General features: G+C 47.4%; 2 protein-coding genes across 4 annotated transcripts in view; one reads left to right on the forward strand and one right to left on the reverse strand.

The window, feature by feature from the left end:
• LOC119449971 (glutamate receptor 1) overlaps positions 1-1,240 on the reverse strand; it is a 193,426-nt gene extending 192,186 nt beyond the window's left edge. For all 3 annotated transcript variants that reach the window (XM_037713291.2, XM_037713290.2, XM_037713292.2), the window contains exon 1: positions 309-1,240. In XM_037713291.2, coding sequence (XP_037569219.1) covers positions 309-393 — 85 coding nt within the window. In that variant the 5' untranslated portion in view covers positions 394-1,240. The remainder of the gene's footprint in view (positions 1-308) is intronic.
• LOC119448599 (uncharacterized) overlaps positions 1-19,775 on the forward strand; it is a 259,182-nt gene that overhangs the window by 2,502 nt on the left and 236,905 nt on the right. The window contains exon 2 of the transcript XR_007466368.1: positions 8,166-8,219. The gene's annotated coding sequence lies outside the window, so the exon portion shown is untranslated. The remainder of the gene's footprint in view (positions 1-8,165; positions 8,220-19,775) is intronic.

Genomic DNA, 19,775 nt, shown 5'->3' on the forward strand with positions numbered 1-19,775 from the left:
ATTCGCTCGTTGAAGTTTACGTTTTGGATGGCTGCGTGCAAATAGTTTGCAGAGTAGTGTTCTAAGTAAGGTTGCTGTCAGATAACTGCCCTTAGCGTCGATAGCATTTCCTTTGCTCCCATAGACTAAAGTTCACTGAGTTTTGAACGTGGGGTTAGTGAACTCTTCCCTGAAAAACACCTTGAAGCACGGCGTGCAAAGGTGGGGTGCAGCGTGACTGCGACAGTGTGAATATAATAACGGGTTGACACTGCATCACGTGCAGATACATTTGCGCATCATCGTCAGCTCGCAGAGAGGAAACTCACCGAGCGGGAGCTTGTCGGGCCCGGCCCGTCCGAGCCCGGCGGAGCCCCAGAGAAAGGTCGCCGCAATGAGAATCCACGATCCCATGTCCTTCGGCACAAGACGGCCTAGAAGAAATGGCCGATGTCCTCGACAGTGATCGGGTGACCGGCTATGGGCGGCAACTCCAGGCGGGGCGCGATCGCGTCACCTCCGGCCGGAGCAGCCTTCCCACTGGGTGTCAGAGCCGCGCACCATCGTAAGGAGGAGCTCTCTAAGGAAGCAGGGGCCATGTTCTTCTTCTGTCTTGAAATGCCTGTAGCTCTTACGAGGGCATGCCACGAGGCACGCAACTTATCATGTCGCGAGTGAAAGGAGTAACGGGACAAACGGCCAAAGGGAGATACTTGCTCATTTAAATCACGAAAAGAGCGGCGTACAGAAATTGCCTGCGCGTTTACTTAGGTTACTTGGTTAGAGCGCTTCATCGCGATCACTTCCTGCAGCCGGGTAGTGGGCAGCTAGGACGTTTCGGGTCTCCTTCCCCGCAGCCGAGCCTATTATTTACCTACAAACCGAACCCTCGCTCGTGGGCCAAATTGTTCGCAGCTCCGCAGTCAGACCGTCCGACGTCCGCGGGACCAGCTTTCGAGTGGCTTCTTATCCTACACGAAAGGGGTTTCTCGGACGAGGCGACGCGCGTGGTCGTGTCCTTCGGCGGCAGAGCGCGGCGCGGGCTTTTTTGCTTTCAATCGCCGGGGTGCGCGGGCGCGGCGTGCGTGCGCCTGCCCAAGCAGCGGGTCCGCGTGGTTTGATGCGGGATTTTGCGGGCGGCGCTCCGAGCGGCGGCAGCGACCCGCTAAGGCAGGGCCCCCCCGCGATGCGCATGCGCGGAAGATGAGGCGCGCGCCCGCGTGCGCGCGCGATGCGTTTCGCGCACGAGGCGCGCCGTGCCGTGGGCGAGGCAGCGACGGAGCAGCGAGCGCGATCCGCGCCGGCGGCACTTTTGGCGGCGGGCCGGCGCGCTCTCTGGCGGAGAGCTGCGGCGGAGAGGAGCGTCAGCGGCGGTACCAGATCAGGGGGAAGAAGCAACACATTGCTGTTTACAAAAGAGCCGGCGGCTGCGGCACGAGCCCCCCCTCCCCCCTCTAGATCCCGCCCCCTTCCCCATTTCTGTGTGCCTGAGCCAGCAGAAATAATCGCCGCTAAGCACGTCGACAAGCTGGCCGGCCCTTCCTCGCGGGACATGAATGCAACCGGCTGATATGACGCGCCTCGGATGCGCCACTTTTATTTTTGTTTTCTTGTCTCTCTTCTTCTCTGAAGGCTCTTTCTCTTCTCTCTCTCTCTCTCTCTGTTTCTTTTTTGATACACGATTTTTTTACCTGTTTTCTAGGCGAGGGGAAAAAATGCGATGCTCTGTTGCGCTCTCGTATCGGAAGCCAGCTCGTTGACGGCCTCTGCTCTTACGCATGCAGCCGAACGTATGTTCCCTCGCTTCTTCCACTCGTTCACGCTTTTTCCGTTAGCTTGTGGCATTTTCTCTCTTTTCGTTCGCGTCACATAGAGTTTCGTGTTGCGGTTGGCCCCTTTTGGCGTTGTGGTATCGCCTTCATGCTTCGCTGTTGCGCAAGCCGCGATATGGCTTTTTTTTATTTTTTTGCTTAGCAACCCAACGTGGAGCTCTTATCAGGAAGTTCCCGCGCGTTCGCAGTGAAATTCAGCCCTGAAGCGCGCGTGAAACGATGTAAACGATAAGCGATGGGGGAAACACTCAAATAGAAGAGAGTTGTAAAAGGGCGCATAACTTTAGCATTTTCGTAAGAGATAGTGTATCATTCCGTTAGGTCATTTGTTTTACTTCTCACGGGTAAGCTAAAAACGAGCAGCAAAGCAGCGTTTTATACTGCCATAAAATGAAACAACTCCGAGGATTCGTACACACGCCCACTACGACGTTCCAAAGTCACTGAGGATAATCGCATGGGTGTACGCTGCCACGTCGCTGTTTGCTCACACATGGTCTGAACGTCATGGAGGTAGTGCGGCATTACTGCTTTGCTTCTAGCCCACGGCTGTAACAAATTGAAATAAGATATCTTGACCCGCACTCAGAAAACTTCTCTCTTACCCGCCGTGGGAGCTCATTCGCTGGGGCGTTGCGCTGCTGGGAACGAGGTCGCGGGTGCGAATCCAGACAAGAAAACCGCCTTCCATTCGTAAACAAATGAAAAAAAAGAAAGAAAAAAACGCTCATGTACTGCGCATTGGGTGCACGGTTAAGAACCCCAGGTGGCCAAAATTACTCCGGTGCCCTCCTCTTTTGCCACCGCCCTCTCGCCCTGTGCCAACTACGGGAGAGGGTTCGGGAGGCGGGAAAGGAGGATGGCAGTTCCCTTCTATGCCGGCGCTCGCGCTGCTGGAGAGAACACACTTACGATGAATAGCCTCGTTAACGGCTCTGTTCTTTGCTGAATTTCGCCATGAAACAATAAGCACTACCTATATCCAAACTGCCACAAATAAGTGTTTTCAATCACTTCATTGCAGCCATCAATTGAATAACTTTCTTGAAGCGTTCTGGTACTCGTTTACATTTACAATCATCATCGATTGTGTCTGCACATTATTTTTTATCTATTCTCTTCAAGCGGGATGGGGAGGGGGGTGGGGGGGGGGGCGTAGTGTCCCCTTCAGAAGATTATAGCTCGCCCTCTCCTCTTTCTCTATCTGTGATGCTTTTTATCTTTACATAATTAGTAATACTATGAGATTTGTGTTTGTTTGCTGGTTAAACCTGAATTGCTTGATGAGATGCTCCCTGTTTGTAGCTTTCTTGTAGGGCACCTGTTACTGTGTGCTCGTTTCGCATAGCAATTGATGACGTCGTATATGGGATGTCATGAATAAATATCACTCATGTCTTGGCATTGCCATTAAACTGGGCTTGGTTCGCATTCGGACAAGCGGCAGTCCATGACGCTTGTTCCATTGCGAAACCCATAAATGTTACACTGCAAGACCGACCGGCAGCTCTGTGTTAACTAAACGAGCGTGTTCTTCTTTGGAACTAGACTGCACAAACGGCTTCGTATATCTTTAGATGAAGTGTACCGGGCAAGAGCAGTTCTTCGCTTAATGCTCGCTTTTGTTGTGAATCTTCAGCTCAATGTTGCGACATTATTGCCTTAGCAAGCATGCAGGCTCTCAAACGCGCTTGTCGAATGAGGTAATTGCTGTGAGTAGTTCTCGTATTTTCGTTTCATTTAGTTTGAGCTTGACTAGATATACATCTGCAGCACTCCGTTTACGGCAGAGACCCTGCAATTTTAATAGCCTAGATAATAATATAAACTTCTCTTTTTTAGCCCTTCTAGAGAAAGCATAGGGTGCCGAGAGTTTCGGAGCAGTTGTATGCAGAAAGCGAAATTGCTATTAGTTTGATTTACATTTCTCGTGTTAGACAGGAAATGAATAAAATCAAGGAGGGGGAAATAAATTCTGTGGTCATATAACTGTATAAGTGAAGAGAATAAAACGTAATTACATAAAGGCAAAGCGTCGGTAAATGTTGTATCTCCAAACTATGAAGTTCTGTCACTTAAGTAATTTACAGAGTCGTTACAGAGCGTAGGAAAGGAAGTGATCGGTGCTATTTTCATTTTAATAGAAATAAATTAATTAAAACAAAAGGGTACACAGAAGGAAGCCGTTATTATGAGCTACAACATTGCTGGAAATAATTGTGCCCATTATTTTTTGTTAGTTCATGCTTGTGTCTTATTTTTGTTTGTTTTCACACCACACGGCAACATTGAATTCCTTTCCCGGTGCAATTTGTCTTCCTTGTTCTTATGTTTTATTTTTCTTACTTCCTGTTTCTTTTCTTTCTTTTTTTTTCTTTTTGGTTTAGGGGGCACCCTGACTTATGTCATTATGTTGTTCCAATGAGGGCTTAACAGATTTTGTTCTCCCTGGAGTCATGTTCCTTTGGAGCCGTGGTTTTTCCAGCGAAAGTAACCACCATTAGTTTCAAGTTGTGCCACCCAACAACATCAACGGCTGCGGAACTTGCAGCTCTTCGCGCTGCACTTGGTCTCGTCAGCCAAGAACAACCTCGAAGATGGTCAATATTCAGTGACTCGAAGGCTGCACTGCAGTCTTTACTATCAGCCCTGCGGCGCGGACCCCACGAACAACTCGTATATTCGAGATTAGAGAACTGATCCATACCTTGACTGAGAAAGCACACTACGTGACATTTCAGTGGCTTCCAAGTCACTGCGGCGTCATAGGAAACGAACATGCCGATAACGCTGCTCGGCCGGCCCTTCAAGGCGACGAAGAGGAGTCGATACCCTTATCGAGGACAGATGCTGCTAGAAAACTTCGAATGCTCACCCATAATATCACGTTCTCCGTGTGGAACATAGGAAGTTTTCAAAACAACCGGCTGCTCCATCTAGACTCTGCTATAGGCCTTCGCATCCCAGCTGAATTCTGCCGTCGCGAAGCTACCCTGCTTTGTTGAATATTGCTAGGGGTGGCCTGTACTAAGTCTTTTGCATTCTGAATCGGATGGGCCGACGAGGCCTTGTGGGATGACTGTGGTAGCGAGGAGACTCTTCAGCACCTTCTTTGTGACTGTCCTCGCTACAATATACAGAGACGCACGCTCGCAATCGCGATAGCGCGCTTTGACCAAAGACCTCTAACAGAGGAACTTAGTTGAGAATGCCGACATCACAAGCCATCGCAGCAGAGGGCGACGAGGGCACTGTTGCAGTTTTTAAGGGCAACAGACTTGGACAAGCGGCTGTAGCCTGGACAGATGTTTATAGTGGGGCAAGTGTTACTGTGCTGTGCTGTGACAGCATGCAGGCACAATGACCGACTGTAATTGCGTATCTGTGCTTCTTACTTTCTTTATCTACACTTTGCTGTCACTTTACCTCACCCTCCCCTCTCTCCCCAGCGTAGGGTAGCAAACCGGATCTTCCCATCTGGTTAACCTCCCTGCCTTTTTACTTTCTTGTGTGTGTCTCTTTCTCTCTTGTTCTCCCTGGCAATATTCTAGACATTGGCCAGTTTAAACGTTCGTTGTCTTTAATTAAAATAATTTATATTTGCTTATTCTTTTCGCTTTCTCCTTAGTGAGAAAATGGTGTATCCGACACAAGGAGCAACGTGGTGTTTGTCAATTTGGTACACTTTCTGCAGGCTATGACACCGTAAAATAAAATAGACCTTCGTCAATTTTGACAACCCACCTCGTGTTTTAAGCTTTCCCGTTATACTACTAACTTTGTGGCGGTGCACGCTTTACAGGGTAACCTTGTTTCAAGATAAAAACGTAGGATCTTTCGAAATAAAACACGGCCGTGGTTCAGCAGTTACCGATACGCAGCGATGACAAGAAAATAACCCGCCGTATACGTGACACAGTGATTATGTCATTCTGCTGCTGAGCACAAGTTCAGGGGTTCGCTTTCAGGGAGTGGCGGCCGCATTAAGATGCGTTTGGAATAAAAAAAAATAAGGGAAAGAAGACACGGTGTACCCTGTTTTCAGTGCACATTAAAGAAAAAAAAAAACACTGGGAAGTTATAATCAGTTCTGAACCATCCACTAAATCGTTTTATTGCGATAGCAATTATATGGACACTCCAAAGCAGATTTCTGCCGTCGGCGTCGCCGTCGCCGTTGCCGTCGCCGTCGCCGTCGCCGTCGCCGTGAGGTTCCGTACGACGTCAATGGAGATGAAATCGTCGCCGCGCGCCGCCGAACGCTGTATGTGCGAGTGAAAGGGCGCGAGGGACGCGCGCTTTCACGGGGAGTGAACGCACGGCGGAGAACAAACGCGCATTCTGTGCCGTGCTCCCTTAAGGGCTGCAGAAGTAGGCGTCTCTTTCCTCCTTTACAATCACCATATATGTAGAGCAAACGCGCCTTCTTCTGACGCACGAAAGGCCGCGGGGGGGGGGGCAGGGAAGGGAGGCGACGTTTAGCGGCGGCACCAAGTGCCTATTTATATCAGAGGCTCCGGCAACAGTCACCAACGCCACACGCATTTTGTGCGAACGCGGGCAAAACGCCGACGGTGTCGACAACAGTGCTGTGTGTTGCCGGTGCTGCTGCATGTCCAAGTTTGTACAGCGGATAAAACTACTATCCTTACTCCGTATAGCTCTCTACTAAGTTGCTATCGCAATTGATGCTTCGCCTTTCGGGTGAAACTGCGACAACTTTTTTCATAGCTTAATTCTAAACTTTTGTACTTTAAAGCCCCCCCCCCCCCCTCATTTACTTTTTCGTGAGAAGACAGAAAGACAGATACATAGACAGACTCACTCACTCACTCAATTAATCATTCACTCAATCAATCAATCAAATCAATCAATAAATCACTCGATAACTAGAAAATCAATCTGTCATGTTCTATGAATACGCTTTAGGGCGTTAAAGTAAATGGGAACAATTTATTATGAACTTATAGAATCAATTTACTAGTATATATCAGTTATCAGTATTAGTATAACTGCTGAATGCACAATCCTCAGAAATAGTTTCGTGCGTTGTAGTTCGCGGAATGCTCGGTCTAGGGTTTAAAACAGATAACTTATTTATTCATAAAGTAGGGGTGCGTAATTTTTCGAAGTTTCGAATAAGATTCGAATATTATACACCACTTACTTGTATTCGTATTCGAAAATGACCTATTCGGCAATTTTCAGTATTAAAACTAACAAAAGATTTGGCAACTGATTGTTAAAGTCGGCTTACTGTTTTTCTTCTGATCAACAAAGTATCGGAAATTATCAGCAGTAAAACAAAGACAAAAAATTTCAAAGCAATGCAGAAACAAAATAGGTAATCTAAGCTTTATTTTGGAAGCCTGCATGACAACCCCTGTTTTTTGCTTGTAGTCTGTACTTTAGTGTTTCTTCTCCTGTAGTCATGTAGCAGTTCTAATATTTTACGCTACAACCAGTGACGTTTTCCTTGCAACGGGCCCTTTTCATCGTCACACAAGGCCTTCGGTAGCATTTTTATTTTGTTTCTCGAACTTCTGATGTTTTTTTTTTTTTTTTTTGGAAAATATTATTTTGCGTTGTTGGAAAGCTAGTCATACAGCAGCCACTCATTCCTGGAAAGATTGTATACGAACAACCTCTAAACATTATTTATAGGCTATTTGTTGTAGTGCACGTTAAAGAACCCCAGGTGGTTAAAATTAATCTGGAGCCCTCCACTACAGCGTCCCTCATAATCAGAACTGGTTTTGGCACGTAAAACCCCAGAAAGAAGACGATGGTATTTGTGCAGTTCTTTCATTGACAGGTATAAATTTTGCGTTTAAAACTGATCTTCATTGTCTCTGATAGTTGGCTGTCTTTATTTTTGTTACTGGTCAATACAACCGTGGTACCTAACTATACTCAAATAAATATTCTTGCGGCAAATATGCAAACATGTGGGCATGCTTTTGACTATTTACTATTCGATACTTACTATTCGTATTCGATTTGTATTCGAAGAAGTTGGTATTCGTTCACTGCTACTTTAAAGGGTCATCCACGTGGAGCACTCGATACGCGTCACGGTACGTACGCGTACGCATGAGCGTCTCCGAGTCCGTATGCGTGTGACGAAGGGAAGGCCAACTAGCTACACCATACGTACACAGGTACCTGCTTCATTCTACGTAGCATAGTGCTGCTAGATCAACCTCACAAGAAATTTTCGAGTTTGGGTCTGAAAAAACGCTTATTCTTAAATCGGTTGTGCCAATTCTTTCAAATGAATAATTAGAGGTACTACATCGCTTGCAAATTGAGAAGCACCATACACGCCGTTTGTAACATCGGTCGTCCATGCAGGAATTTTACGAGCCGGCCATGTGATGTCTGCTCACAGGATGCCAGTTCCATCAGGTAAGCTCAAAATCATGCATTGCCTGGCGACCGCGTTCCTCACTAGACTTACAGGACAAGCTCACACGGCATCGCAGATTCGTGACGCGTAGCCAGGCGCGTACTACTAGCCCCCTGTGGTTGGGCCTTAAGAGTAAGGAGTCGTTGATAAAACAGAGGCATAGTCGACGTCCTTCGAGTAATAGATTAAATGATGAGGTTAGAAAATGTTCGGCCTTCATGATATTTTTTTTTGACTCGGTAGACTATAGTAACCGGACATCTCTTGAATACCCCTTAAACACACAAGTGCCATAATTGCAGTGTTAAGGATAATAATAGTGGTGGTGTGGCAATGATGATGATGATAATGATTATAAATCTATAATTGCGATGCTACAAATTCCGTCGCGATTGGCGAAATAGACTATCCCCAGGAACATGCCTATCGCTCAAAATGAAAAAAAAGGCCACCTAAGTACTTCTTATGAGTTGTGAATGTGAAAGCATTATTGTCCAATTGAACGCCACTGATAGGGCGTGTTGAGACGCTTGGCGAACGCCTCCTCGAAATCGATCTATGACGTCATGATACCTCGCCCAGCTGCCATTATAATCTAATGGGGATGCTGCCGAGTAAGCCGCGCTGATTTTGACGTCACCGCTTTTGTCACGCCGGACTTGGTAATGGATATTTCGGTCCAAGTAGCGTGATATCATAAAGCAGAGTGCACAGGTCTGCTATCTAGGAGGAGTTGGTTTGACGGGTTTTGATTTGGCCCTACCGAGGCGCAGTTAGAGCGCAGGCGAGAGCTTGCGCGGACTAGGAACGCCCGGATAACACAGGCTCCCGAGAGTGAGAGCGAGGGTGATGACGTCGTGTCGCGGCGATGCACTCTCCCCCTCACGCTACACCTGGCGCGCTATTGTGGCAGCAGGTGCCCCCGTTCGCCTGCTCTGTACGTCGAGGCATGCTCGTGACGGGGCGTCGCAGCCAATGGGAAGGCCGTTTCTCGCTTCTCCAGATGACCAACGCCGGCTTTTTTGCTGAATGGGCCATTTGATGCTTTCGCATAAAATAATAATAATAATAATAATAATAATAATAATAATAATAATAATAATAATAATAATAATAATAATAATAATAATAATAATAATAATAATAATAATAATAATAATAAAGTTTAAAAAAGATAACTGACAAACTCGCGAAACTACTGTTCTGTTTCAATAGCCCAAGTGAAAGAGTCGCTTTATTTCTTTCTCGCCATAGATGTCGAATATCGCGCGCTTGTTTTACTGTACTGTCGGCCACTCATGGTTCTTTTGCTTGTAAAATATTCTGAATTGTTCCGCGTCTTGAATAGGAATAAATGGAAAAAATAATGACTATTTTGTTCTTCAATCTAGAGCTTCACGTTTTCTTAAAAAGCTTAGAAAGTTCAAAATGTTTTTGACATCAGTATAGGGCACAGATGACGTTATACACTGGAGTACACTCAGAAACGGTTATATTCTTTTCAACGCTCGACGCACGCCACATATGCTCGTGTATGAACACGAAGGTATCATTAAGATTGTGAGGAGAGGGCAGCGGGTGACGACAGTCAGCGATCGTCTTCCTGGAGCTCTTGATGCATGCTAGGAACCAAAATGAGGCCGACGAGTCACTGACAGGTGTCACAGCAATGAAGTCAGAAGAAGAAATGCCTGACGAGAATGACGGCGATTATTTGCTAGTGGCGTGGTGCACACGTAAATAAATTTACACGCCCGTTATCCTCCCCTTCCTCAAAAGCCTCCTGTTACGCCGAAGGAGGCTGTCACGGTTACCGCCGACCACTTGTAGACGACGTCTTCATCGTTCTGGGAGCGTGCGAGAAAGCACGGCCGAGCGTTAGGCGGGGCTGGAAAATGCTTCAGCGCTCCCCTACCCAAGCAGAGCTGGCAGTTTTTCGCGCGTAGGGCCAAAAATTGCCCATGACAAGTGGCCAATAAAGTGGTCGATACAGCGTCCTAATGGCAGCGCCTGCCGACGACACGTGCCAGGCGGCAACACGGCTTGCTGCAGGCACCTGCAAGGCCTGCGAGAATGCTAATTAGGGCCGTCTATATTGGGGATGGAGCGCGCCTTGGCGCGCCGTAGAGCTACCTTTTATTTCTTCTTTTCCTTCCTTTCGCTTTGTTTCCGCCCGACAGCTCTTTCTTGCCTTTTCTGTGACTACAGCCGCACGAGTTGAGCGCAAGTACGGAACTTTAAGCGATGTTTTTCACTGCTCCTGAAAGTACGACCTCTTTGTTTTCTCTTTTCTGGCGCCGTTCCGCTTCCGTAGGTCCTCGGATTCGAAATAGTGCTCTAATTAGATTTCATCCTGTTATCGTGGAGGTGACTGCGGGACATCCAAGAGCAATTAATGAATCCCGGAAGTACAATAAGAAAAGAAACCATCGTGACTCACATATTGTGGCTGCAAGAAAGTACCTACTGGAATTGTTCTTCTCTTACTGCTGCAATTCCTAAATGGCATTTGGCTAGCGTTGGATTTTTGGATGTGGCACGGCATTCATTATTAGCACCTACAGTGAACACTGGAAAAGTATGAGGAATTCCCGAAAAGGCAAGTAGAATAACTGCAAAAATAATGGCAACATGTGTTGAAGGAGGAACAATTAATACTGCACCTGGTAATGGGGCTTCCGGAGTCCAAGTACGGGTATATAAAATAAAACATTCTATTCTACTGGCCACAGTAATTAGTTCGCTTATTGTCGAGTTTCATACGTTGCATAGGCTGCCGTACTCTGCGGCGTGGATGTGGCTACTCTAGTACAGCCAAGAAGGTTATTCCTAACACCAGCCCTTTATTGCTATTCTCGGAGAACCTGACATACTGTTAATTGATCCGTAAGAAAGTTCCTATCAGGCTCATTCGGTCTGCTGTATAATCAGTGTGAGGATACGTACATAGACAGACTTCACACTCCAGATTCCCCAGTTCAAAGTAGGCTAGAATAATTACTTGAAATGAATAGCTTTAAGGAACTTTTTGTTGGCGGCTGTTTGGTTAAATCCTAATTTTCTTGCTTTCCAAAGTCGTTCAACATTTGACTGTTTGAATATATTTGATTCAGGCAATATTGCTGCATCATGTTTATTTCAGTTTCTATTTTGTGTAACTATAGTGAGGTTGCGTTGTCGTCAGTTTCAAGAAGTTGTGAACACAGTCATATGTCTCCATCATTCAGTAGAAACGTCGAAGCACATACCATCCCGACGTGTCGACGGCGTAGAATTGTACATAACTGTTAGTTAAAAAGCTTCCTTACAGTAACTTTTTTTTAAGTTTAGTGTTCGTTTAAATCAATGTTTAAGCCTCTACTGATGAGGAAGTTGCTTTGTTAAAGGCTTCTCGCTTTTCAGGCTTCAACAGTTCTTTTCAAGGCCCAGCCTAGGGGATTATTCAACTCTGAGACCAAAACTTCTGCCACAAGTGATGTCGAGCGAAACGATACATTTTCACCTGCGATATTTGAACTAACTTGTTTTTTTCTTTAGATTTGGAGTGCTGTTATATATGATCATTTGGCAGCTGTGAATCTTGTGTGCTACTGTATAAAACTACGTGGCGTTATCCCTGCAACATTGGTGCTGACATTCACCTCCTCGAGCTTTTCGACGTTGGAGGCTGATCACCATCATTTTCATGTACGCCTCCTCTGCGCCACCGACGCTGTTTTCACGAAAACGATAACAAAGAATTGCACGCCAACACATCGCCATCTTGCCAACTTGTAACTGTTTCAGAACTGATAGTTGGGCGAGTTGGTGCGTATTCATAGTGAAATATTCAGCGCTCGTGTGTCCCCCTTCACTGGGTCCTTGTCTAGTGTGCGCGCTAAATATTTCACTATGAATTGCAACTGTTTATTTCGGTAAGCGTAAACTTTTTTATACAGGTCCCGAGATATCCGACTCCAAATCAATTGTCTACTGGGTTATCGAGTCGATGCGGGAGTGTTTATGCTAGGGAGGCATGTGCATTTTTAGCATTGCTCCTGAACATGAGATTTGTGCATGACAACACCAAACTTAAAGCAGCAGTGTATGAAATATTCGTTAATTGCAAGTTGTTGCTGTTTATTTCGGTCAGTTTAAGCGTAGTCACCATTACGCAACTTTTTATTATCTCGGCGTGGCAGCTGACAGGTCCTTGCCGCAGCCGTGAGGGGAAGGGGGGCAGTTATTATCTTTGCTAATGTGCGTTGTCAGACTAAACGCCGCACTCAACAGCCCCGTCACATCATGGAAGAGCGCGCCAATCCTCACTCTCTTGACATCATGCGAACCACAATTAAATTTGGAGTTGGATATCTCGGAATAGACATGCTAGTGCTGTGTATGCCTCTAACTTTTGAATACATACATACAAACTTGCTGCAGTCAATAAATAGTTAATTATTCAATTTTAGGTAATTCGGCTGCTGACAGCGATAATTATCATCTCACCTTGTGTCACCCTGGCCACATAACTTATTTGCGCAGGTGCTCTTTACGTGCCTCCCAGTGCCTAATTTTAAGAAAACCATAAAGCTTAATTTTGAACACCCGGTATGTCTAGGCTGTATTGTTTCTTAAAATAAAATTTGGGATGATCTTTCGCAGGTTTGTTATAAATGCGTAAGCACGGGTCCGTCTTTGGAGTTCTGTTGGGACACCTTGATTTCCTTAAGAAGATTCTTTGTGTTCGGCTGAGACACCTTCGTTTGCTTTGGAGCTCCAACGCGGCAACCACTACGCTGGTTGTTTACGATATGCGAATCACCACGTATGAAGAAGACTCATGACGCCAGCCAGAAGAACGATGTGGCCTAGTAGCCGAGAGCGCGAGCCAGGGTCTACATGTTTTGTTTCCCACGCGACGTCATCCTTCTACACAAGGCGCGCATCTGCTCCCGTTTCTCTAACCACGCGTGGTTAGCGGCCAACGCCCGCGCGCTGGCGTTGGCCGCGGACGTCACGCTCCTCCACTTCGCAGCCGCTGCTCGAGGCTTCGCCACGCTCCGCGAGAACGGCCACTCAGATAATAAACGGATCCGGCGGCTTTGAGCCTCCTATGCTTAATGCACGACAATAAAACTGCGAAGTTACAATGAAAAACTTGTAGCGTACGAACGGTACTTGTAACTGTTTCAGAACTGATAGTTGGGCGAGTTGGTGCGTATTCATAGTGAAATATTCAGCGCTCGTGTGTCCCCCTTCACTGGGTCCTTGTCTAGTGTGCGCGCTAACTATTTCACCATGAATTGCAACTGTTTATTTCGGTAAACGTAAACTTTTTATACAGGTCCTTGCCGCGTGTCTACTGTGGCGTGACATCATGTCAAATATGCTGCGCGTGCATGGCTATCTACATAAGCCAAATCCTTGGCGCTAATTTTTAGCGCTTTTTAGAATCCCAGTATCACAGACCAAGTCACCCGAATTACCCCCTTGGTCCCAGCAATGGGCAATCTTAATTCTGCGACATCAGTGCTGTTCTACAGAGTTTACTTTCTCCACTGGGCCACTGATTCCAAGAGCAGCTCGTACAAACACTAACCAAATCTATCGGCGAACAGTTGAGAAAGTACAAAACATGATATTCCAATTGTGGGCGTTTATTACGCACGTCTTCTTCATCTGTATATTATCATCATCATTCTACGTTGCTCGATCCTCATCTTCAGCTATGTGTGATCATCATCATCGGGTGTGTGCCTTTGCTGGTTCGCTCCGGAGTACTCGGGCCGAATAAGCGTCGTGCCAACAGAGACGTCTTACAATGCTTTATATCACAGTGCGCGCGTGCGTACTCACGTGCACCCACACATGCATTGCCTTGTGTCGTCATTTTATCTGAATACGCTGGTCGTAATGCGATACTTGTAGAATTTATATCACTTGATCTCACTCAGTATTTTGTTTACACTCGATTACGTTTGAGTTTGACGATTAGAACCAGTGGATGATCAGAGTTACAGAATGGATACCAAGAGATGGGAAGCGCAGTCAAGGACGACAGAAAACTAGATAGGGTGATGAAGTTAGTAAATTTGCAGGCGCAAGTTGGAATCAGCTAGCGCATGACAGGGGTAATTGGAGATCGCACGGAGAGGCCTTCGTCTTGCAGTGGACATAAATATAGGCTGATGATGATGACGTTTCAGTTGATCTCCACTAGTCAAGCGCCAACTTATGAAGCAATATTTCAAAAACATGCGCTAGCTGGTTGCATAATTGTTCTGGTAATGCGATCACCGTCGATGCATTAATTCACTACAGTAACCTAGCTTACTTACGTTACTGCAGACAAACGCTGAAATGTATGCCGAATAAGTTAGGAAAACCGCTTCTCAAGGCACAGCTGCCGTCGTGTTTGCGTAGAATCGCGGGAGGTTGGTCGCAGCTAGGCAGAGTCTTCATCGATTAACCACACATTTGCACAATGCCGGCCGAATTTGAAGATAATCGATATGCGGCGCAAACACGAGTGATAACCTGTGAGTAGTGCTTGGCTCACGGAGTCAGCGCAAAAACACACCTGTTGAGTACATCTCATATGTACGCGCTTCACTTTTTCCAAAACATTGAGAAATTCTGGAGATGGGCTTTAGTTCTCCCGCTCAGCAACCACACGACGCAACACAACATCTACCATCGCTAAGTTATTATTCAAACTTTCCATAACCTCACGATGAAACAGAGATCTGTATCATGGTGTTCGATAAATCGGTGAACTTCATCTGTGTAGCGGCGAAAAATTAGCACGCTGACACCAGAATCGAGCGGTGGTCTATATAGTGGTTGAGCATCCGGCCTTATATACGTCCTGGTTACTGGGTTCGAATCCAGAAGCCAACCATGTTTCTTTTTTAATGTGTAGTGATCTCTCATGCCCTCGCTGTTCGGCTTTGTGTGATGGTTCCAATTTCGAAAGGGGGTCCTGTAGAGATCTCTTGGCGCTGTCTCCGAGCACCTCGGTTACAACCGCGGACAGCCTTGCAGCCGAATATCCGGCACTGTTGCGCAGACCTACCGGCGAAATACTAAAATGCAGCCAGGTGCTCGGCCATTACGGGACCTGAACGCTTGCAAAGGGGTGCATCTCCCAACCCTAGGTCGTTTGCATATGTGAGGTGCTTTAGAATGCTACATTGGAAATTGCCGCATTGAAAGTCGCCAAGCACCCTCCTCCACTCTTTTATTGGGTTTTGTGCCCACTGCGTATTGACGGAAATGACATGGCGCAGAGTCCTTTCCAAGGATCTTTAACCCCTGAAGAAAGCCATTTACCAGGCCGGGTCACGCCTGCGCCCAGTGTAACCGGTTGGTAATCAGTGGCCCCGGGGTTTCAAAACGACTACCTCTCAAAAGCCAAGCCGGACACTCAACGAGAAACTTGCACCGAAGTGCGCCGCTACTGCTAAGAATCATCTCGTGCTTCATTACCAAAAGAAAGCCATAGCAATTGAGCCATTTCGGCGGATTAGAAAAAGTCCATTCCCAATCATCGTTTATTTAGGAGGCTTCGCTACTTGGTGGTGAAGTTATGACAAGCGTTAACATCCCCTAAATGTTGCGGATGTGGAGCGCAGGGTCTGGCTCGGATGTTGTAGTGGGGTGTTATAACTCGACAGTGCAGCTGTAGAGGATGGAGGTGTAAGTAGGCGGGCGTTACACTATGATTCAATGTGGGTGCCGTTGTGATGGCTGATGGCGTCTTTAAGAAGAGTGCTAGTTTAATGTTTTCGAATGCGGGGTGAGTCTGCGCGTATGAAGAGGTAGGACGGTATCGGATGGGAGAACACGGGATTGGTTTTAGTCGGATGATCTCAGGCAACCTAGTTACACGTGCACGCCACAACGTGTATAATGTGGAATGATAATATTTTTCGCAGCTTCCTCCATTCAGTTTTATGACGTCGACAACACAAGAAACGCGAACGGCGAAATAACGAAGTCACGAAGGCAAAGAGCTATGCCTTGACCATTTTCATTTTTGTTAAATCGGGTGCGCTAATAAATATTCTCACATAACGGGTGCATTATTTTCTTGCTTTATCGGCCACTTTCATATTATAGGTTCATCTTAACTTTTATCGTTGTCCCTTCAGAAAAAAAAAACAAAAACAAATGCTTAATATTGATGGCAACCCCATTGCAAGGAACAGTCCCTTCAGCCCGTCTATTATACTGGCTTGTAATGTATCGCAGAAACTCGCGTTCACAAAAATATCAAGCAAACAAAAATAAACATCATTATATATAAGCCACATCACCAGCCCAAGAACAAAACACATACTCTCTTCTAATCGAGTGCCACTTACGTTGTCGACAAGGTCTGCCTCGAGTCAACTACACAGCTCGCAGTTTTTTTTAGCGTTGATCGCTTTTTTTTATCTTCTTCCCGCGCTGAGAGCAAACACGAAGGAAGAGCAACTAAAAGCCGGGATAAAAGAAAGAAAAGAAAAAAAAAAAAAAACAGGAGGAAGGAACAAACAGCCGCACAAGCACCAGTAAATCAAAACACCGCACTTATGACGAGCAGCGATTGAGCACAGCTTGTGCTCTGCATCGGAATTAGTTTGTAACGATATTTGCTCCGGGCCATCTTGGGTGCCACTTTGCTTTGTTCTTTCCAAGACACGCAGAAAGCGCAGGAGCAGATCAATCTGGTCTGCGCAAGGTTGACACGGAAAACTAGAAAAGTCTGCGTAAGAAGTTTGGCGGGTGGTGGAAAGGGGGGGTTGGGGGATGAACGTGTCCGGGAGGGGGGGGGGGGGGAGAGGGGGATTCGCAGCAGCAGAAGGGAGGGGGTGGGTTAGCGGTCTCGTCGCAGATGAATGAAGGGGGCTAAGTTGATTAAGGGCCGGCCCGAATAAGCTCTCAGACGCCTCGCACGGGTCTCATCAAAACGAGATCCGGTCCGGGGGCGGCTGTGCTGCAGAGGTCCCTGTTTGCTAGAGCCACGGCGACGACGCTGTTTGCACTTGGGAGAAAATTAATTAGGGACGTATCGCCGTGCACCGGCGTTGGCGTTGGGTGGGAGGGGAGGGAGGGGGGGGGGGTGGGATGGAGGCAGAAGGGCTTGCAGTGCGCTCGCGCGATCAGGTTGCAGCATAACTCTGCGCCTGTTTTTGCGCCAGAAAGGTGTCTTTTTTTTTTCCCTGCTAAGCCATCCAACCTCACGAAGGGGGACACCTTGCTTCGCACAAAAATTGCTGCATCGGCGATCACTTCCCGGTCGTCCGCCGTTTCTTCTGGGCAAACTTGGAGACAAAGTTTGTGGGCTGCGTCCTGGCGTTTGTGTACTTTGTATAGTCGGGTACACGGCTGGGTTTACCGCGCCTGGAATTCGCGACCTACGCGGGCAAGGACGTGGCAAACGCGGGCTTGTGAGCACCCGCACGTCGGCGTGTGTGAGAGTGCGGACTTTTTTTTTATGGCAAGCGCAGTAGGCATAACGTATGAACACCCTCACCTCGATCAAGGACGCACTTCAGTCAGTATTACACCAGAGCAAGGGGGCCTGTCAATGCGTGGCGCGGATAAGTTACATTGGTGATTTGTGTCTGACGTATCACTGCTAGCGGCTACAATTAAACGTATACACTGGACTCAACGGCATAAGTTTAATAGCGAGACTACAGTTTAACATGTAATGTATACTTGCATTGAACCAGGATAAAACGGTACTCACACGAGGGAGAAATCCCCCCCCCCCCCCCCTCCACACACACACACACTTTTCAGCGGGGGAGTGCGCATATCTCGTCACGTGACGATAGCGTCACCCCTTTTCGAGGCCAAGGGGCCGATGCAGACATCGCCGGAAGATGGGAGACGTTTTGCAGCGCCGTTGCAAAACATCCTGCCCAGTGCAAAACATCCCGCCTGATAGTGCAACGCACGCGTAATGCGGAGGTTGCGGGTTCGGCTCCCGCCAGCGACAAGTTATCTTTTCGTCCCCTTTCCTTTCCCTTTGCTTCATTATTTTCTACATTCAAATTTCAACTACACCTAATTTCCCCGATGCTTTCCTTGGCTTCGTTGTCTGTTGGCTTTATGTGGTTATGACTAATAAAATCGAGCCCCTCGGTTCCCATTATTCTTTCGTATCCCGCCCTAAGGGCGATATAGCGGGAATCTTGCCGGCTGGTCTAGCAACCTAGCACGCCACACTCACAGGAGGTATCGAAATCGCCGCTTTTGCTGGTGCTTGGTGGTCTTGTTCACTTGCCAGTGATTGTTCTTGAGTGGCATGAACATTTGCTGACATATCGAAGTTCAGCGATGAAGCGACTCTTGTTCTTCGTCTCACTCAACACAGCATACCCGCGCTCGGGCGCATGCTCGGTGTCGAGAGTATCGACCGCTACAACCATCTGCCAACATTGACATCCCTCAATCCCCACAATATCCGTGCGAGCGGGGGTGCAGCGGAAAACAGTGTGACGGCTAATTACGTCACGCACCTCTCCGCGTCGAGGGCTCTCCTGTGTAAATATCGCTTAACCAACATGGACGATTTTCATGAAACAGTCAAAGCTTACTTGTATACATTTAATTAATGAATTTTTTTTGGTATTGGATAAAACGGATGTTCAGTTGCAACGAGTAGCATCGCAGTCATTTACAAATGCAGTTACGCTGATTTTGCGTAAACATAACAGCCGGTACACCGCGAGGCTTCTCCTTGTTTCATGAATGATCTGCACAAGGCGTTATAGCTAGACATCTATTCGGGCAATAAACGACAACAGACGTGTAACGAGGAAGAAATCATAAACAAATATTAAATCAACTGTAATGAAATAACTCCGTATCTAGTCAAGTTAAGTGAACTAGAACTAGTCCCTTTCCTGCCACCCCTCCCCCACCCCCTCCCACCCCCTCCCACACACGCACACGCACGCACGCACGCACGCACGCACGCACGCACGCACGCACGCACGCACGCACGCACGCACGCACGCACGCACGCACGCACGCACGCACACACACACACACACACCACACACACACACACACACACACACACACACACACACACACACACACACACACACACACACACACACACACACACACACACCACACACACACACACACACACACACGCACGCACGCACGCACGCACGCACGCACGCACGCACGCACGCACGCACGCACGCACGCACGCACGCACGCACGCACGCACGCACACGCACACGCACACGCACACACATCTTCAGGTATACGGAGATAAATAAAAAAGAGAAGGAAAGACCGAGAGGTTACCCAACGTATATACTAGCTTGCTACCCGGGGCTGAGGTGAGGGGCTAAAGTCGTCAGTCCGGACGTCCTTAAGTAACGCAACAACGAGTACTCCTTTTGTGCTGAGGACCTTCTGTGCTCTTCTGACAAGGGGCGATAGGCCAGTCTGTGCACTGCTGTCGAGAACTCTTTTCTAGGTGAGCTGTGGCAAGGAAGCTCGCAAGAGGGGTGCGTAATAGTCTCCTCGCAGCCACACTTGGCGCGAGGGGGGGGGGG

The sequence above is a fragment of the Dermacentor silvarum genome, chromosome 4 (genome assembly GCF_013339745.2).
Source record: "Dermacentor silvarum isolate Dsil-2018 chromosome 4, BIME_Dsil_1.4, whole genome shotgun sequence".
In the NCBI taxonomy this organism is placed as follows: domain Eukaryota; kingdom Metazoa; phylum Arthropoda; class Arachnida; order Ixodida; family Ixodidae; genus Dermacentor; species Dermacentor silvarum.